Source organism: Podarcis raffonei, chromosome 4, assembly GCF_027172205.1.
Source record: "Podarcis raffonei isolate rPodRaf1 chromosome 4, rPodRaf1.pri, whole genome shotgun sequence".
In the NCBI taxonomy this organism is placed as follows: Eukaryota; Metazoa; Chordata; class Lepidosauria; order Squamata; family Lacertidae; genus Podarcis; species Podarcis raffonei.
The window spans coordinates 95,236,007-95,255,732 of NC_070605.1; the positions used below are offsets into that span (position 1 = coordinate 95,236,007).

General features: G+C 42.9%; 1 protein-coding gene across 2 annotated transcripts in view; it reads left to right on the top strand.

Annotated features, from left to right (window-relative positions):
• GPC6 (glypican 6) overlaps nt 1–19,726 on the top strand; it is a 794,510-nt gene that overhangs the window by 587,671 nt on the left and 187,113 nt on the right. For both annotated transcript variants that reach the window (XM_053384565.1, XM_053384566.1), the window contains exon 4: nt 19,496–19,661. In XM_053384565.1, coding sequence (XP_053240540.1) covers nt 19,496–19,661 — 166 coding nt within the window. The remainder of the gene's footprint in view (nt 1–19,495; nt 19,662–19,726) is intronic.

A 19,726-nucleotide genomic window follows, 5' to 3' on the forward strand; every position in this document is an offset into this window, starting at 1 on the left:
GCTGATGCACGTGATGGTAAAGAACATATGGCCCGGTTAAAGGTAAAGGTAAAGGTACCCCTGACCATTAGGTCCAGTCATGACTGACTCTGGGGTTGTGCGCTCATCTCACTCTATAGGCCGAGGGAGCCGGCGTTTGTCCGCAGACAGCTTCCGGGTCATGTTGCCAGCATGACTAAGTCACTTCTGGCGAACCAGAGCAGCACACGGAAATGCCGTTTACCTTCCCGCCGGAGCGGTACCTATTTATCTACTTGCACTTTGACGTGCTTTCGAACTGCTATGTGGGCAGGAGCAGGGACCGAGCAACGGGGGCTCACCCCGTCACAGGGATTCGAACCGCCGACCTTCTGATCGGCAAGTCCTAGGCTCTGTGGTTTAACCCACAGCACCACCCGCGTCCCAATGGCCCGGTTAGGAGGTTAGAAATTCTATACAGTTGTACCTTAGTTGTCGAACGCCTTTGTACTTGTACATTTTGGCTCCTGAATGCCGCAAACCCGGAAGTGAGTGTTCCGGTTTGCTAATGTTTTTCTGAAGCCAAATGTCCGACACGGCTTCCAGTTGAGTGCAGGAATCTCCTGCAGCCAATCAGAAGCCATGCCTTAGTTTTTGAACCGTTCGGGGAGTCGAACCGACTCCCAGAATGGATTAAGTTAGAAAACCAAGGTACCACTGTAGTGAGAACCTACACTTTTCCCACGGAATGTGCACAGGTAATTGGAAACCTTGATTGTTCATGGCTCTTGATCCATGTGGAGGATCCGGTGCATGTTCAGCTAAACATATGTTGGTTCCCCCTTCAGACCTTCCTCCCCAGTCAGAAAAGTTGGGGTGATGCTGAGAGGGACAGAAATGTTGGAGCATGTGTTGGCCCACTCTTTTCTGAATACTTCCTATTGGGGCTTAGGTGAATTATCATTCTACAATGTAGTTTGTAAACAGAAACTGTAATTCTGATCTTATTAAAATATTGATCATTATACCCTTTTATTTTATTTTTCTGGTTGTTTTTTAGATGTATTTCATTTATTCTGAGATAATCATAAAAAAGGGAGGGAGGGAGATCCAGGAGTGGTTGAGTGAGTGGGGATCCTTTCCAAAACATAAGGTTGTATTGGAAAAAAGCCATCCTGTTAGCTCAATATCTTCTTCCTGTGCAATGGGACTTCCTCTTCTCTTCTCATGCGGGGGGGGGGGGGAGAGGGAGATGAAGTCCTGTAGCACAAGTGAAAGTCATTGCACTAACAGAATGACTTTGTTGGCTACAACCCATAAACTAATACTTTTAAAATGCTAGTGTTTCTTCATGTCTCACTCAAGTATTTTTGTAAACAAAATGCAGCTGAAAAATGAGGATCTTCCCCATCACTGAAATATTTGAAGATAATTATTAAAGTAACAAAGTATATATATATATATATATATATATATATATATATATATATACTTTTCCAGGCTTTAGTTACATCCATATAATACATTGTCCTAGCTCTATGAATTCTATTAAGTATGATAAAATAATAACTAAATTATACTGAGTTTGATAAATAGCCATTCTTGTCTTAATGAGATCATCACATTGAGTTATGCACTTAAAGGACTTTCCTTTGTAGAAGAGAGTGCAATTAATGAGTTATATTTTTAGTTCCTTGACAAACGGTTGTCATAAAAAAGGCATAAAATGTACTAAAAGATTATCTGTGTACATGTGCAATCTTTTCTGAAAACAGTTATTTCTTTAACTGAATAAGATATTGGCTCATAACCCGCATAGTATTATAGAACAAAATGAGTGGGTTTTAATAGATGCAGTGAAATTAATTATACAGCATACAGAAAGGGCTGGTAGATTTAAGGTGCTCTTAGGACCACTTCACAATGCTCTGTTTCTTGATATAAAGTGTATACAGGAACACTGTCATGTAGATTACTACACTGAGGTCCAGCTCTGAGTGCCTTCTGGCGGTTCCCTCACTGCGAGAGGCCAAGTTACAGGGAACCAGGCAGAGGGCCTTCTCGGTAGTGGCACCCACCCTGTGGAAGGCAAACATCAGATGTCAAAGAAATAAACAACTATCTGACTATTGGAAGGCATCTGAAGGCAGCCTTGTATAGGGAAGATTTTAATGGTTGATGTTTTATTGTGTTTTTAATATTCTCTTGGGAGCTGCCCAGAGTGGCTGGGGAAACCCAGTCAGAGAGGTAAGGTATAAATAATAAATTATTAGTATTAAATTATTATTATTATCTCACCAGCTGTTGATATGTTACCAGGCTAAGTTCGGGAATTATCTCTTAATTTGCCAGTCCCTGAACAGCTTGGGTCCAGGATGCCTTGAGTCCTGCCTGATCCTTTATAGCCCTGCCTAATCACTGGGATCTTCAGTGAGTTCCCAATGGCCTTGGCCCAGTATACCTGAAGGAGCGTCTCCACCCCCATCGTTCTGCCCAGACGCAGAGGTCCAGTGCCGAGGGCCTTCTGGCGGTTCCCTCATTGCGAGAGGCCAAGTTACAGGGAACCAGGCAGAGGGCCTTCTCGGTAGTGGCACCCGCCCTGTGGAATGCCCTCCCATCAGATGTCAAAGCGATAAACATCTACCTGACATTCAGAAGACATCTGAAGGCAGCCCTGTTCAGGAAAGTTTTTAATATGTGACATTTTAGTGTATCTTTCATCTTTGCTGGAAGCCGCCCAGAGTGGCTGGGGAAACCCAGCCAGATGGGCGGGGTACAAATAATAAATTATTATTATTATTATTATTACAGCTCTGCCCATGGCAGCCAGCAGTTATCCCATGGTTGGTTGAATGGGGCTTGTAGTCTGTTGACTCCATAGCAGGGGTGGGGACATCTTGTGACTGGCGGGCCAGATTTTAATCACCCCAACCCTGGTGGCCAAATCTGGCAGGTGGGTGTGGAGTCCACAGCTGGCGATGCTGCACTTTGAAGCCCTGGTTTTCAGAACGTCAAAGTGCAGCATGTTTACAAAGGGCTTTCAGCCACAGACAGCTATCTGAACCTCGGGTTTATAGAGTCTGTGGATTTAGACAATCTCTAAAAAGCAGGGACAGGAATTTTATCTCCCCATTTTAGCACTTAGATTGAGAAATAAAGCACTACGTTTTTTTAGAGTCCCTCTCTAAAGATCAAGCAGAGCTTCATCTTGCAATGTGATCTATAGGAGCTGGCAAGTCAATTCCTGAAGCTCACTGAGGTAGATCTGATTTGCAGGCTGCTGGCTAGTCACTCTTGCTGCAGAGCTCACATCACATGCCATGGTGATAAGTATGCCTATTACATTCTGTAACCACTGAACACACTCATTCCTCATTGTGTTTCTCGGTTCTTCTCCTCAAGTAAGGTTTTCCCTGCAAAAAAAAAAATACTTTGTACTTCTGCAAATTGTGAGGCTCTCCCAAACCTGCTGATATCTCCTTCTGGTTGATGGATGCTACCATTTTGGCTACAAAAAGATCCACACTTGTGTTCGTTGTCAGCATATACAATTCCACAGGCCAGGCTGCATCAACACAAGTACAGTGTCCCGATCAAGGGAAGTAATAGCCCCACTCTATTTTGTCTTGGTCAGACTATACCTGGGGTATTGTGTCCAGTTCTGGGCACCACAATTTAAGAAGGACAAGCTGGAACGTGTGCAGAGGAAGGCAACCAAGATGATCAAGGGTCTGGAAACCAAGCCTTATGAGGAACTGTTGAGGGAGTTGGGTATATTTAGCCTGGCAAAGAGAAGGCTGAGAGGAGATATGATAGCCATCTTTAAATATCTATAGGGCTGTCACATGGTGGATGCAGCACGCTTGTTTTCTACTCTGGAGTTTAGGACCAGAGCAAATGGATTCAAGTTACAAGATTCTGACTAAACATCAGGAAGACCTTTCTGAGAGTAAGAGCTGTTTTTTCTGTGGAACAGACTCCCAGGAGAGGTGCTGGACTCTCCTTCCTTGGAAGTTTTTAAGCAGAGGTTGGGTGGCTATCCGTCATGTATGATCTGGTTAAGATTCCTGCAGTCCAGGTGGTTTGACTGGATGAGCCTCAGAGTCCCTTCCAATTTCACAATTCTGTTCTTCTATGAGACTGAGCCATTTGCAGGAAACAAATACAAGTTTTGGGAAGTAAAATCTATTCCAGGCATCTATTTTGAAGCTAAGGTTATGATCAAGGTTAGGTTGAGGTGTCAAGAAAGTGTGACTGTGACAAGATTTAGTGACAATGTGAGGACAAATTAATGCAAGATCAGTGGCCCAGCTATTGATTCTTATCATGGGATCCTGCTGAAATGAAGTAATGATTTAATTAGCCTTTTATGTATACTATTCTGGCTCCCAGAATAGACTGCTCTCAGCTTTGATGTCTACAGTTCCTTTTCCACTCTCATAAGTGAGCAGAGAGACTCTGGAGGGTTGATTAAATAATGATGCGTGAGCATGTGCGCAAACACAGAGACACATACACAAATCCTATTTGTTAAACTATTCCTGCTGTTGTTTTCTCATAAAAGGCAGCAAAGGCATGTCTTTCACTTCCCCATTCGAGCCTTTAGTGTTTCAAAACTGTCAAATGGGGATTACTCACCTGCAGTAGCAATGGACTATTTGAAGCCTGAGTGTTTGTGTAGATTTCTGAGTATTACAAATAGTTAAAGCCTGCTCACTTATTGCTTTTAAGGGAGATGTTTCAACCCAGCGAGAGTCTTCAGCATATTGCACTTTCACCTTCCATTCGCCAGAAGAAAGTTGCAAGTGAACTATGCTGTACCACGTGCAGTTTAATGATAATGAATTGTTCGACTCATGCTCCCGCTTGCTAGTATCTGTTGACAAATGACCCCCTGCGATGACAGATGAAATTAAATCACTAATATGGCAAGTTAAAAATAATCAGTCCTCTTGGAGCGGACCCGCCTAGGCCAGCCCAAATTAAGTATTGAGAACTGTATGTGTTTTTTCTTTTTCTTTTTGCTTTTTTTCTTTTTGTTTGTACAAAATTGGAAACTTAATACCGTATTTTTCGCACCATAGGGCGCACCGGACCATAGGGCGCACCCAGTTTTTTGGGGGGGAAATAAAGGGGGAAAATTATTTTCCCCCCAGGCGCGGGGCTGGGGCGGGGGAAGCTTCCCCCGACCCCAGCCCCCAAACAGGCAGCTCTCTGCAAGCCGTGGGAGCGCTCCCACTGCTTGCGGAGAGGTCCGCGAAGCCTGGGCGCGCTGATCTCAGCGCGCGCAGGCTTCGGCATGCAGGCAAGTCTCCGCAAGCAGCGGGAGCGGTCCCGCTGCTTGCGGAGAGATCCGCGAAGCCTGGGCGCGCTGATCTCAGCGCGCGCAGGCTTCGGCATGCAGGCAAGTCTCCGCAAGCAGCGGGACCGCTCCCGCTGCTTGCGGAGAGATCCGCGAAGCCTGGGCGCGCTGATCTCAGCGCGCGCAGGCTTCGGCATGCAGGCAAGTCTCCGCAAGCAGCGGGACCGCTCCCGCTGCTTGCGGAGAGATCCGCGAAGCCTGGGCGCGCTGATCTCAGCGCGCGCAGGCTTCGGCATGCAGGCAAGTCTCCGCAAGCAGCGGGACCGCTCCCGCTGCTTGCGGAGAGATCCGCGAAGCCTGGGCGCGCTGGTCTCAGCGCGCGCAGGCTTCGGCATGCTGGCAACTCTCCGCAAGCAGCGGGACCGCTCCCGCTGTTTGCGGAGAGGTCCGCGAAGCCTGGGCGCGCTGATCTCAGCGCGCGCAGGCTTCGGCATGCAGGCAAGTCTCCGCAAGCAGCGGGACCGCTCCCGCTGCTTGCGGAGAGATCCGCGAAGCCTGGGCGCGCTGAGCTCAGCGCGCGCAGGCTTCGGCATGCAGGCAAGTCTCCGCAAGCAGCGGGACCGCTCCCGCTGTTTGCGGAGAGGTCCGCGAAGCCTGGGCGCGCTGAGCTCAGCGCGCGCAGGCCTGAGCATGCAGGCAACTCTCCGCAAGCAGCGGGAGCCCAGCGCTGGGCTCCCGCTGCTTGCAGAGAGGTGTGCGAAGCCTGGAGAGCGTGAGGGGTCGGTGCGCACCGACCCCTCTCACTCTCCAGGCTTCAGCGAAAGCCTGCATTCGCACCATAGGACGCACACACATTTTCCCTTCATTTTTGGAGGGGAAAAAGTGCGTCCTATGGTGCGAAAAATACGGTAAATATCTTTATATAAAAATAATCAGTCCTCAGGGAAACCTTTATTTTATCTAACTTACTAAAGGCATTAATTGAATGCTGGGCACCAGTGTTGGTTTTGCTTTCTGTGTATGATTATGGTTCACAGAGAGTCCTGACTTAATAGAAAGATGCAATACTGGTGGTGGTGGAGGAGGAGTGTGTGTGTGTGTGTGTGTGTGTGTGTGTGTGACAGCAGAATACTTTGCCAATTATTTTCTTTATTTTATTTTTAAAAATTGTAGCTTCATCTTGCCCAAGGCAACAACCGACCAACCAACCAGAGACAAAGACATACATTTAAAACATCCTGCTCATTTCTAAAAGGCCACAGATAGTTAAAGACCAAAGGTCTGGTTAGAGAGGAAAGATTTTGCCTAGCACTTAAAGATATACAGTGGTACCTCTGTTTTCGAACGTCTCCGTTGACGAACATTTCAGTTTTCGAACGCCTGGAAGTAAACCTGGAAGTAAATGCTTCAGTTTTCGAACACGCCTCAGAAGTCGAACATGCCACGCAGATTCCGCTGAGTGCAAGATCCTGAGGCCTAGGTGTCAGCTGTTGAGCTTTCAGTTTCGAACGTTTCAGAACTCAAACTGTCTTCCAGAACGGATTGCGTTCGAAAACCGAGGTACCACTGTATAAAGATGGCACCCGGTGAACCTCCCTGGAGAGAGGACTCCACAAATGGGCTGTTCTTGTGTTGCCACCCTCCAGACCACTTGTGGAGGGGGCACACAAAGAAGGGCCTCAGATGGTGATTGCAGAGTTGGGGTGTTTCATATGGGAGAGTCGATCCTTGAGGTAGTGCAGCTTCATAGATCAAAACCAGCACTTTGAATCGAGCCTGGAAACTGTAATGGCACTGTTGACAAGGAATATCCAGAGTGAGGAATTAACTCTTTTTTGTGAAAAATGCCATTGCAAGTTAGAAAAAGCATGTACATCAGTCATAGAATCATAGAATCATAGAGTTGGAAGAGACCACAAGGGCCATCGAGTCCAACCCCCTGCCAAGCAGGAAACACCATCAGAGCACTCCTGACATATGGTTGTCAAGCCTCTGCTTAAAGACCTCCAAAGAAGGAGACTCCACCACACTCCTTGGCAGCAAATTCCACTGTTGAACAGCTCTTACTGTCAGGAAGTTCTTCCTATTGTTTAGGTGGAATCTTCTTTCTCGTAGTTTGGATCCATTGCTCCGTATCCGCTTCTCTGGAGCAGCAGAAAACAACCTTTCTCCCTCCTCTATGTGACATCCTTTTATATATTTGAACATGGCTATCATATCACCCCTTAGCCTCCTCTTCTCCAGGCTAAACATGCCCAGCTCCCTTAGCCGTTCCTCATAAGGCATCATTTCCAGACCTTTGACCATTTTGGTTGCCCTCCTCTGGATACGTTCCAGTTTGTCAGTGTCCTTCTTGAACTGTGGTGCCCAGAACTGGACACAGTACTCCAGGTGAGGTCTGACCAGAGCAGAATACAGTGGCACTATTACTTCCCTTGATCTAGATGCTATACTCCTATTGATGCAGCCCAGAATTGCATTGGCTTTTTTAGCTGCCGCGTCACACTGTTGGCTCATGTCAAGTTTGTGGTCCACCAAGACTCCTAGATCCTTTTCACCTGTAGTGCTCTCAAGCCAGGTGTCACCCATCTTGTATTTGTGCCTCTCATTTTTTTTGCCCAAGTGCAATACTTTACATTTCTCCCTGTTAAAATTCATCTTGTTTGTTTTGGCCCAGTTCTCTAATCTGTCAAGGTCGTTTTGAAGTGTGAACCTGTCCTCTAGGGTGTTAGCCACCCCTCCCAGTTTGGTGTCATCTGCAAATTTGATCAGGATGCCCTTGAGTCCTGTGTCTCTCGGCTGCACTTAGGTGTGCACTGAATGAGGCAGTTGCAGCCTGGTCTCTCTCTCCTCCCTCCCACAACTGTTTTCCACTCTCCAATCCTGCAGATTCTCCTTCCTCTGACTCTTATCTCCTGGCTGTTACAGGCTCCCCCAGGCATACAAGACTTTAGCTATGGGAGAAGCAAGAACCTCTTTGGAGTGTTAGTACTGTTAGCCTCTCCATCGTAGGCTCAGGTTGTATATATGTGGAAATAAACCTTATATCATAGAGACACTTCAGTCTCTGCAGTGCCTCATTGTCAGAAGAAAACACAGAGCCTGGGTAAAGCATGCCTGAAACTCCCTGGAATCTCGCAGAGCTCAGAGACTGGGGATGGCATGTAACAGTATTTTAGTATTTGTGAATTAGCATCAGAAATGTATGCCAAATAGGAATAGCTTGTTTCTAAGTTGAGAAGCTTTTGCCTACGTAGAATAAACACCTTCCTTAAAGAAAGAAGCACCTTATTTAATAACATCTTTTAAATAACAACACCTGGTTTATTTTTATCCATATAAATAGGGCAGGTTTTATGGTTGAGGCTATGCAGGCTATATGAAAGTCAAGTAAAAGAGAAAATTTAAAAGTGCCTTGTATTAAATGGCGCATTCATAAGAATTTAGGGTGTTTATAGTACGCATGCAGCCACCCTCGGTCACGATTACATTTGAGTGAGCTGGGTGGGGGGAACTAATGCAAAAACCTATTATTCTCAAGGCACGTCTTAGAGCCAGGAGATTCTTAAGCAAAGCGCTAGGACTATCGAAAGAAAAACAGTGGTGGTGGTGAACATTATGGTGGTAGAAACCAGTACACCAAAGTAGAAAAAGTCAGGCCACACATTGAATGAAATGTGGTGAATTATATTGCCCCTTCATTTACTTGAATCAGGCTTGGGTTGGGGAAGCCAGTTTGCTGGTGGCAGTAGATTCAATTGCCTATGATTGCAGAATGCAATTTGTTCATTAATTAATTATTAGATATATTTGGTATGTTTCATTCATTTCTCAGAGCTGGTTCACAGACGCGTGTAGATCAGGGGATCCCTTGTCATTTCATTATTCAATGTTTGGCGTGTGTGAACTGTCTACATTGAAAAGCACTTTCCTGACCTAAGGCTAAGACCCTATGTGGCTCCCCAAGCAATTTTTCTGCCCTCCCCACAAAGCTACAACTGATTTTTGCAACAATGAATGACACAGGGAGGGGAAATTAAGTCTATGTGTTGTTTAGGTGGGCAGACTGACTTCTAGCCACAGCTCAACCTGGCATGTAGTCGCCAGAGAGTCAAAAAATGTTGTGAGCATTACCTTCAGGCCAAAAACTTTAGCTTCCTCTGACCTGAGGGAATCGGAAAGGTCCATCTTTGGTATGTGATCTGTCAGGGCTCATTCACAACCACAATTTATGACTTGATATGACTATCAACAAGCACGCAGCATGAGCGTCTCCTTCGTTAACCAGGCTGTAAAGACAGGCAGATTGATACACAGAAAGTATTGCCGTACAAAGTGGGGGAAGGGGTCCTAAAGTTCCTGAGTCCAGATTGCCAAAAACAAAAACAAAAATGCAGTTGAAGTGTGCTTGCTTAGCATTATTAAGACTCATCCCAGAGCAAGGCTATTTCAGACTACAGTCATTGTCCCATGGGTTACTTGAGCATATGCTAAATATTTGATCAGCAACAGCATGTGTAAAGAAGAGAGGGTGCTCAGGACAGCCTCTCACCAACAGCACTTCTTCTTGGGTGTAAAAATATAATTTGTTTGCTTATATAGCATAATTAATAGCTTGGGCACTGGCTCTACCCGGTGCTTCTGTGACCCTTTCTGTCTTATTCACACATCACCTGGCATTGGTCTTATTGGTAATGGGGGGGAAATGTTTCTTTACTAAAGTTTCTTCATATTTACAAAGATGGCTTCCACTTCTATGCCTACATGGTGGGAGTGATTTTCGTGACTGCTTCATACAGGAAGGAAGAAGAGAGACTGAGAGAGCAAGAGGGATGGTGCTTAGAGGTTTAGTGGGAAACCACAAAGTATGTTTTCCCCTGACTATCTTCTGGTCTCAATCCTGCCCTCTACTGACGAGGCCATAAGCCTGTTGCCCGTTCCAAAGGAAGTCCTATTGAGTTCAAAAGGGCTTCCTCCGTAGTTAAGTGGATATAAGACTTCAGCCATCACTGATTTCAGTTTTCAGTGGATGATGACCACTGTGTTGGGTACAATATTATGCAGTAAATAATGGCATTTGTAACCATAATGAGAAGTTCTTTTTTATAGTATATATCCTCATATGATGCTTATACCATTGCAGGCAAATGAGCACTGTTGTTGGCACCTATTCCTCCCTTTTAATTCAAGCAGAAAGATATATAACTATCCTTGAAAAACCATTCACATACTGTTACAAATGTTCAGTGTGTTGCCATTTATGTTCATATTCAGAGCAACACTTCTTGTAGGTCTCTTACAGTGATGATGCGTGGTTCTTGACCATCTACATCAAAAGAAATACAAGCCAAATGCTACCCCCCATATGCTATAGGTTAGAGAATATGGTACCTGTGTGATGCCATAAATGCATATAACATCGCAAAGTTAATTGTGACAGAACACAAGTCTTTACTTGCCAGTCTGGTAATCCTTCCCTCTTTCCTTCCCTGATGGAAGTAGAAAGCGTGTTGGCATTTCTACTGGACATTAGGACAATTTGCAATTGCACTCTAAGAATACTGTTCTAGGGTTTAAACCTACCCATCTGAGAAGCTCTTGTCTCATTACATTCAAGGTTAAAGCCTGAGTTACATGAAGATTGTTGGAAAGAGGGATATGATGTTCACTAAAGTGAAAACTTCTGGTACCACTGAATTATCTGATGATGAGTGTTTTTGGTTATCCAGACTGACATTGGTGGTCTAAGAATTATGCCCCCCAAGTTTTAAATCCCCCCCAAAGCTGTAGCGTGTGGTCTTTGCAGAAAATTGGGTAAGCAGCGCCAACATTACTTGTCTTAGTTTACTACACTTTTAAATATTACCTTGCTTAAGTCTCCGCATTTGACTTTCCTACAGAAGTCCCCCTGCTTTCCTGTACTATAGTCGCTTGTCAACAATTGGTTGCCTTAGTTCTTAAATGATTGCGTTGCCCATTTGCTCTCTGCTTTAGGAATCCACCATTCTCCATCCCTCTTAGTTTTCTTAACATTATCTTATCTAGAGTTTTGATCATCTTGCCATAACATTGGTGAGGATAGTGCTTCCTAAGCATGACCACTCAGAAGCAACTCCAGTTGAATTCAAGGGGACATTAGCTTGTTTGTGTTCATCGTAAACATACCTGCACTGGTGATGTCAGTAGTAGTAGTTGTTTTTTTCCCATTCTCCTAGGCTGGAGAAAGAAAGGATACTTAAGCATCAACTACATATAGCTGAAATATGGCTACATATAAGAGTTACATCACACATACCATCTTTAAATGTGTACCCCTTTTGGAGGGGAGGGCGTACACCTAAAATTTAAAAATATGAATGCAACTTAGGCAGCATTTGGAAGCATGTACATGTGCTCATTTTGACTGAACTCTAGCCAGCAAGCCCAGTGTTGTAACATTGAGTGAATGTATACTGTGAAAGGAGTTAGTCGAGTCACTGACTGATACACCAAATGTCATTCACACCACAACGGGCTCATTTGGGTGGAGCAGGACACAAGCAAGGTCATTGTTCAATTACACCAGTGCAACTAGAGGAGACCAGGACTAATAAAGCAAGCGAGCTGGAAATTGTGAAGGGAGAAGCTTTCTTGTATACTGCAAAATTGAAACTCTCAGTTACATGTTGGGAGACGAGAACAGCATCTCCCCTTTGAAAGTCGGGGATTAGCTTTGCAAGATGAAAGAGGAACGTTTCTCTAGATCAGACCCTAGCTGCTCCGCAGCATAGAAAATGGCAAGTCTGATAAGTCGTGGTGCAGCTTGTTAAACGAAAGCAGCAATAACAAACTGAACGTGGGAGAGATAAGCGATCATCAATGTGAAAATGAAAATGTTGTGTCAAGCAGAGAGCAAATTCGGTTTTAAAAGAAAAAGAAGATAGGGACTTCTTTTTTTCAGAACATCATTATTTGTTAAATGGCATGTGCTTTCCCTAATATTTGCAGAACAGTCAGCGGGAAGCGACTGCATTCTGCTAAGATAATGAGTCAAAGAAACACAGGGAGCATATGGAGCGGAAGGGATGATTGGGTAACCCAGTAAACACAAACCAAAATAGGTTCAATATTGTCGGAAAGGGACTGTGGCTGAGCTTTCTTTATGGTTCCCCAAAACAGAAATGTAGATGATAACATTTAATGTGCTAATTCTCTCTGTGTGTGAGAGAGAGAGACATGAGAGACATTTATGAAATTATGTATGGCATGGAGACAGTGGATAGAGGGGTGGAAATTCTCCGTCTCTCATAGTATAAGAACCCGTGGACATCCACTAAAATGGAACGTTGGAATATTTAGGACACATAAAATGAAAAGACCTTTCATTGCCTACAGACAGCCACCCAATCTTAAACAACTCCTAACCCACAATAATACTACAACCAGACGTAACACGGACACTGGCACCAGAGCCTGCAATAAACCCAGATGCCAACTTTGCTGCCACATACACCCGGACAACACCATTACTGGCCCCAACAACATCACACATACCATCTCGGGACTATTTAATTGCTCATCGTCTAACATTGTATATGCCATCAAATGCCAACAGTGTCCTTCAGCTCTCTATATTGGACAAACAGGCCAAACCTTACGCCAAAGAATAAACGGACATAAATCGGACATCAAGAATCGCAAGACAGAGAAACCAGTAGGAGAACACTTCAATCTCCCAGGACATTCTATACAAGATCTCAAAGTAGCTGTTTTACTACAAAGGAATTTCAGAAATAGACTGGAAAGAGAAGCTGCTGAATTGCAACTCATTACCAAACTTAAAACCATGGAGAGACCTGGTCTGAACAAAGACATTGGATTCTTATCTCATTATACATGACAAAGCCATTTTTCACCTTCTCACCCCTTGCTTTTTCCTGTAAGACCTATTGCAGTCGTTAAGAGTCGTCAACAGGCTCCTCACAGCTATCTGCCAATCACCCATTCCCACCACCCTTCTGAGTAATACCCCTCCCCACCTTCTCACTATATAGAAGGATCTGGCAACTTCTGTTTCAGTGTATCTGAAGAAGTGTGCATGCACACGAAAGCTCATACCAAGAACTAACTTAGTTGGTCTTTAAGGTGCTACTGGAAGGGAAATTTTTTTTTGTTTTGACATAAAATAAAGTAATCCATGTAACTAGTGGGATGGCTGCAAAGGTCAAGAAAGTGAAAATCTGCCCAAAGACTTGCTCCGACCATAATGCTGTAAAGATGGAAATGAACCCAACAACAGCTGGTTCCTTTAGATGGAGGATGAATGACTCCCTATTTAGAGATGAAGAGGTATATAAAAAGGCCCAGAAGGCGGTTAAGGACTACTTTGAGATAAATCTGAGAACAGAAGTGGAAAAAAGAGTAGTTTGGGACGCAAGTAAAGCTGTCATGAGAGGATTTTTAATACAACAGAATGCCGTAAAAAGGAAGAGACAGAATGAGAGAAAGGATAAGATCATGGAAAAGATAAAAGAAGGAGAAAAAAGATTGAGATCTAAACCAAAGTCTCATGAAATTTTGAGAGAAATCAAGTTTCATCAGAGACAATATATGGAATTGATGAATCAAGAGATAGAATGGAAAATAAAACAAATGAGACAAAAGACATTTGAATCGGCAGATAAATGTGGGAAACTTTTGGCATGGCAACTGAAGAAGAGACAAAAACAGAATACGGTTACCAACTTAGAAGTTGAGGGAAAGAACATTTATAAACCAAATGAGATCAGAAACTGTTTTCAGAGCTATTTCAGGAGACTTTATGCACAAGGGCCGGTGAACGAAAAAGAAATTGAAGAATTCCTTAAAAAATATGGATTACAAAAAATCTCGGAACAAAGTAGAGTGATTTTGAATCAGAAGATAACGGATCAAGAAATTGAGGGAGCCATTCAAAATATGCAATTGGGAAAATCTCCAGGACCGGATGGACTGACCTCCAGATACTACAAAGTTTTGAAAGAATGGCTTATGCAACCGTTGAAGGAGGTCTGTAACGAAATTTTGGAGGGGAAGAAGGCACCTGAGTCGTGGAAAGAAGCTTATATTACACTTATACCAAAGACAGAGACTGAGAAGAATCAGGTCAAGAACTACCGCCCTATATCATTACTCAATGTGGATTACAAAATTTTTGCAGACATTTTGGCAAAAAGACTGAAAAGAGTTTTGGTGGGGGAGATTCATAAAGACCAAGCGGGCTTTCTTCCAGGAAGACATTTGTCAGACAATGTGAGAAATATAATAGACATTATGGAGTTACTGGAAGTTAATATTAATACTAAGGCAGTATTAATATTTGTGGATGCGGAGAAAGCTTTTGACAATATTTCTTGGAGTTTTATGAAAAAGAATCTCCAAGGGATGGGGGTAGGCCAAGGTTTCGAGAATGGTATAAGTGCAATTTATTCTGAGCAAAAAGCAAAATTGATTGTAAATAATGTGGTTACAGAAGAATTTGCTATTGAAAAAGGGACACGACAGGGATGCCCAATATCCCCACTACTTTTTATATCTGTCCTGGAGGTTTTATTAAACATGATTAGAGAGGACCAGCTGGTTAAAGGGATTCAGGTCGGAGCTAAACAGTATAAATTGAGAGCATTTGCAGATGATTTAGTTTTAACTTTACAAGAGCCAGACACTAGCACGAAAAGAGTTTTAGAACTAATACAAGCATTTGGTCAAGTAGCAGGTTTTAAGTTGAACAAACAGAAAACGAAAGTACTGGACAAAAATCTAACAGCGGTTGAAAGGGAAAAGTTTCAGAGTGAAACGGGGTTAATGGTAGCAAAGAAGGTGAAATACCTGGGGATTAATTTGACATCTAAGAATGCGAATTTATTTAAAGATAACTATGAGAAATGCTGGTCAGAAATTAAGAAAGATCTAGAAGTATGGTCAAATTTGAGACTTTCCTTGTTAGGCCGTATTGCTGTTATTAAGATGAATGTCTTGCCTAGAATGTTGTTTTTATTTCAAACATTGCAGATTTTAGACAAAGTGGATTGTTTCAAGAAGTGGCAAAAAGACATATCTAGATTTGTCTGGCAGGGCAAAAAGCCCAGAATAAAATTTAAGATACTAACTGATGCAAAAGAAAGAGGGGGGTTTGCCCTGCCGGACTTAAAGTTGTACTATGAATCAGCGGCGTTTTGCTGGCTGAAAAGCTGGCTGCTTCTTGAAAACACAGACATTTTGGATTTGGAAGGGTTTAACAACAGATTTGGCTGGCATGCATATATATGGTACGACAAGGTAAAAATTCATCAAGGTTTCAAGAACCATATTGTTAGGAAAGCATTGTATAAGGTTTGGATTCGATACAAAGATTTGTTGGAAAACAAAACCCCCAGGTGGCTGTCACCAATGGAGGCTAAGGAAGTGAAAAAACTTAATATGGAATCCAAATGGCCAAAGTACTGGGAAATTATAGAACAGGAGGAGGGAAAAGTGAAATTGCAGAGCTATGAGAAACTGAAGTCAAAAGTAAGAGACTGGCTTCATTATTATCAGATAAATGAAGTCTTCAAACAGGACAGGAAAATTGGCTTCCAGGTGGAGAGGTCAAAATTAGAAACAGAGCTATTGGAACCCAATACTAAGAACTTGTCAAGAATGTATAACCTGCTGTTGAAATGGAATACACAGGATGAGACGGTTAAATCAGCTATGATTAAATGGGCGCAAGACATTGGTCATAACATTATGTTTGCTGACTGGGAACAGTTATGGACCACCGGTATAAAGTTTACGGCATGTAATGCCTTGAGAGAGAACATTATGAAAATGATTTATAGGTGGTACATGACCCCAGTCAAGCTTGCAAAAATTTATCACATGCCCGATAATAAATGTTGGAAATGTAAGGAAACTGAAGGTACTTTCTACCACCTTTGGTGGACGTGCCCAAGGATCAAGGTATTCTGGGAAATGATTTATAATGAAATGAAAAAGGTGCTTAAATGCACGTTTGTGAAGAAACCAGAAGCCTTCCTCCTGGGCATGGTGGGCCAATTGGTGTCAAGGAAAGATAGGACGTTTTTTATGTACGCTACAACAGCAGCAAGAGTACTATTAGCGAAGTATTGGAAGACACAAGAACTACCCACACTGGAAGAATGGCAGACTAAGGTAATAGACTATATGGGACTGGCTGAGATGACCGGCAGAATCCGTGACCAAGGGAAAGAGACAGTGGAAGAAGATTGGAAGAAGTTTAAAATTTATCTCAAGAACTGTTGTAAAATTAATGAATGCTAAAATGTTTTGGGTAAATACAAAAAAGAATTGCAGTGATTAGCAATTGGATATGAGAAATAAGATCTAAAGAAAGTATTATATTGAAATTAGGGGATGCTGAAAAGATTGATAACAGGGATGCAGAAAGGGGAGGTATGGGGAAGTCGCTGAAAGAAGGCTTAAGAAATGAAAGGTTAAGAAATTATACGTGTTTATATGTTTGTATGTCTTGTATTGTGTTGTATTGTCTTGTATTATGTGTGGAAAAAACCAATAAAAATTTATATATATAAAAAAAAAATAAAGTAATCCATGCAGTGTGTGGCTATACTTTGGAGCTTGCTCCTGATGGCCACCAACTTGGATGGCTTTTCCAGGGAACTAGACAAATTCATAGAGGACAAGACTATCAGCAGCTACTAGCCACAATGCTTGGCACCTCCAAAGTCAGAGGCAATATGCCTCTGAATACTAGCTGATGGGAATTGCAGGTGGGCAAAGTGCTCTTGCACTCAATTCAGCTTGCAGGCCCCACAGGATATCTGGTTGGCCACAGAGGATGCTAGACTAGATGGGTCATTGGCCTGATCCAAGAGGTTTGCTTTACATTCTCATGTTCCTATGCCCCCCCCCTTAAAAGCCAACATAGGGCTGGTTCATAGCACTCCTTTAGCCATGTTTTATCCAAAGGCCAGATAGGGGAACAGGGGACTTTTAATTTAGCCGAAAGAGCTGTGCTGCTCACTTGAAAGCTAACAGCACATGCTTAACTCAGCACATAGTCGCTTCTGTCACTGTGTTTAGCCCTGAATAATTTAATAAGACCTTGGAAATGGAGACTGCTGCTTCCATTCAGAGCTTTTTAACCAAAGGGTTGAAGGAGGAATCTGGAGCCACAGTTGCTGCCTGAAATTCAGAGGGAAGGCCTTTCTCATTGTAGTGAGGTGGCACAAACTCTTCATTTCTTGACCAACAGGGGTTCCAGCTCCTGGGGACTGAGCACTGTAGCCCCCCCATATTTTAGGAGTTGGGGTTGGGGGTCACAATATCCTCAAAGCACAGAGGCAAAGTGCAGAGCCGAGCATGGCATAGCTTCAGTGGCCAGCTCCTTCTCCCGTCATGGAGGAGAGTCAAAGCAGCCTTTGTTGTTGTAATTATGTATTGATTTACGCTTTATTGTGAGCCACTTTGGGCATATTTATATGAAAAAGGCAAAGTGCAAGTTGGAATAACAATAACAACAACAAATAGGGTGTTGACAGGATGCTACCACTTTTATTGCTAAAGGCTATAGCAATCAGAAACTCAGAACAGCTTTTCCTGGCAGGGAGATGCAATGATGGACTAAAGTACATCTTACAGATAGGTAGCCGTGTTGGTCTGCCATAGTCAAAACAAAAAAATTTTTTCCTTCCAGTAGCACCTTAAAGACCTTAGTTGGTCTTTAAGGTGCTACTGGAAGGAAAAAAATTTTTTGTTTTCACTATGGCAGACCAACACGGCTACCTATCTGTAACTGGAGCTATGGAAGGCACCACATTGAGCCGCATGAAATGAAAGTCCATCAACCTCACCAAGAAACTTGCACAGGTACAGACTGATATCTTCTTTCTTACTAAATGCAAGAACCTGGACATTATACCCAAGGGTCTTAGAATTAAGAACCCTCTACAATCCACATATCCCACTGAATATGCAAGAAAACTATGCAACACTTTCTCTACTAACTTAGTTGGTCTTTAAGGTGCTACTGGAAGGAAAAAAATTTTTTGTTTAAAGTACATCTGTTGATATTTGCCTTCTATGTGGGCTTATAAGTTTTGGGTGGTAATTTTTGAGTTGCCCTTTTTAAAAAAAAGAAAAGTCACAGAACCACTTACCACTGAGGAGGAGGAAACCTTGTTACAGGGTGGCAAAACCAGCTAAGGTTGATGACCAAAGATGGGGAAATTGTCCACAAGATTTCCCAAGGAATTCATTCTTTGTATAAATTGGCATGATCCGCTACTGCAAGCTGAATGTGAGGATCGGAATGTTGTTATCCATCTACATATGAACTGACCCAGAGCCTGCACTTGTCATCTGAGACCTTTCTATATGTTCCCAATCCCAGAAAGCTTTGTAGGGTGGCAACAAGAGAAAGGGCCTTTTCTGATTGTGGAATGCTCTCCCCAGAGAGACTCGCCTGGCGCCATCACTACATGTCTTTAGTGCCAGGCAAAAATGCCTATGGCTATAAAACAATATTTGGCCTGTAAAAGTCTGGGGAAGAGGACTGTTATTATATTTTATTAGGCTGTCTGTCAGTAGGCTTTTTATTATGTTTTTATTATTGATGTTCTATAATGTGTTTTTAATATTGTATACTGCCCGGGGATCTTTTAATAAAGGACAGTATATAAATTGAAATTCATCATCATCATTATCATTATCATCATATATTGTTATGCCTCTTGAGTGATCTGACATAGTTCTCAACTAAAAGAACAAAATCAAAATGTGTGTGTGTGTTTTCAGAGAAGGTATTTTTTAAAATGTTTTTTAAATGCAAACTTTGGGATGAGGTATTTAAAAAAAATCATAGCTTAATGTGAAATGGTGTGGAGTGAATACATAAAAAAGAGGCTGTTCTATCCATCGCTAACTGTCCATTCCTGCCAACCTGCTGCTTCTTTATTCAAGGAAATCTTTTGAAAAACTCCCTGTCTAAATATCACAGGTGTCAACTGGTGTGTGTGTGTGTCCTTTGAATCATTGATATCTATACTAGCTTAAATAATTGGAAGATAAGTAATGGTTCCACCAGAAGTTATTATTAAGTGCTAAACAATTGTCATGCAGTGCCAGTTGTGGTTTTGTTGCCCGAGGGCTGCATTTTTTCACCTATCAGGTCTCTGGATAGACACAGGAAATTGACTTCCTTTGTTTTCTTTTTCCTTCCCTTAAACTCTGCAGGTCAGCCCTACCCCGGGATGCATCCGAGCCCTAATGAAGATGCTGTACTGCCCTTACTGCCGGGGACTTCCCACTGTGAAACCTTGCAACAACTATTGCCTCAATGTAATGAAGGGCTGCCTTGCAAACCAAGCTGATTTGGATACCGAATGGAATCTCTTTGTAGGTAAGAACAGTTGGAGGGGAAGGGAGGGGAGGAGGCGGCGGGAGGAAGCCATTAATCTATATAAC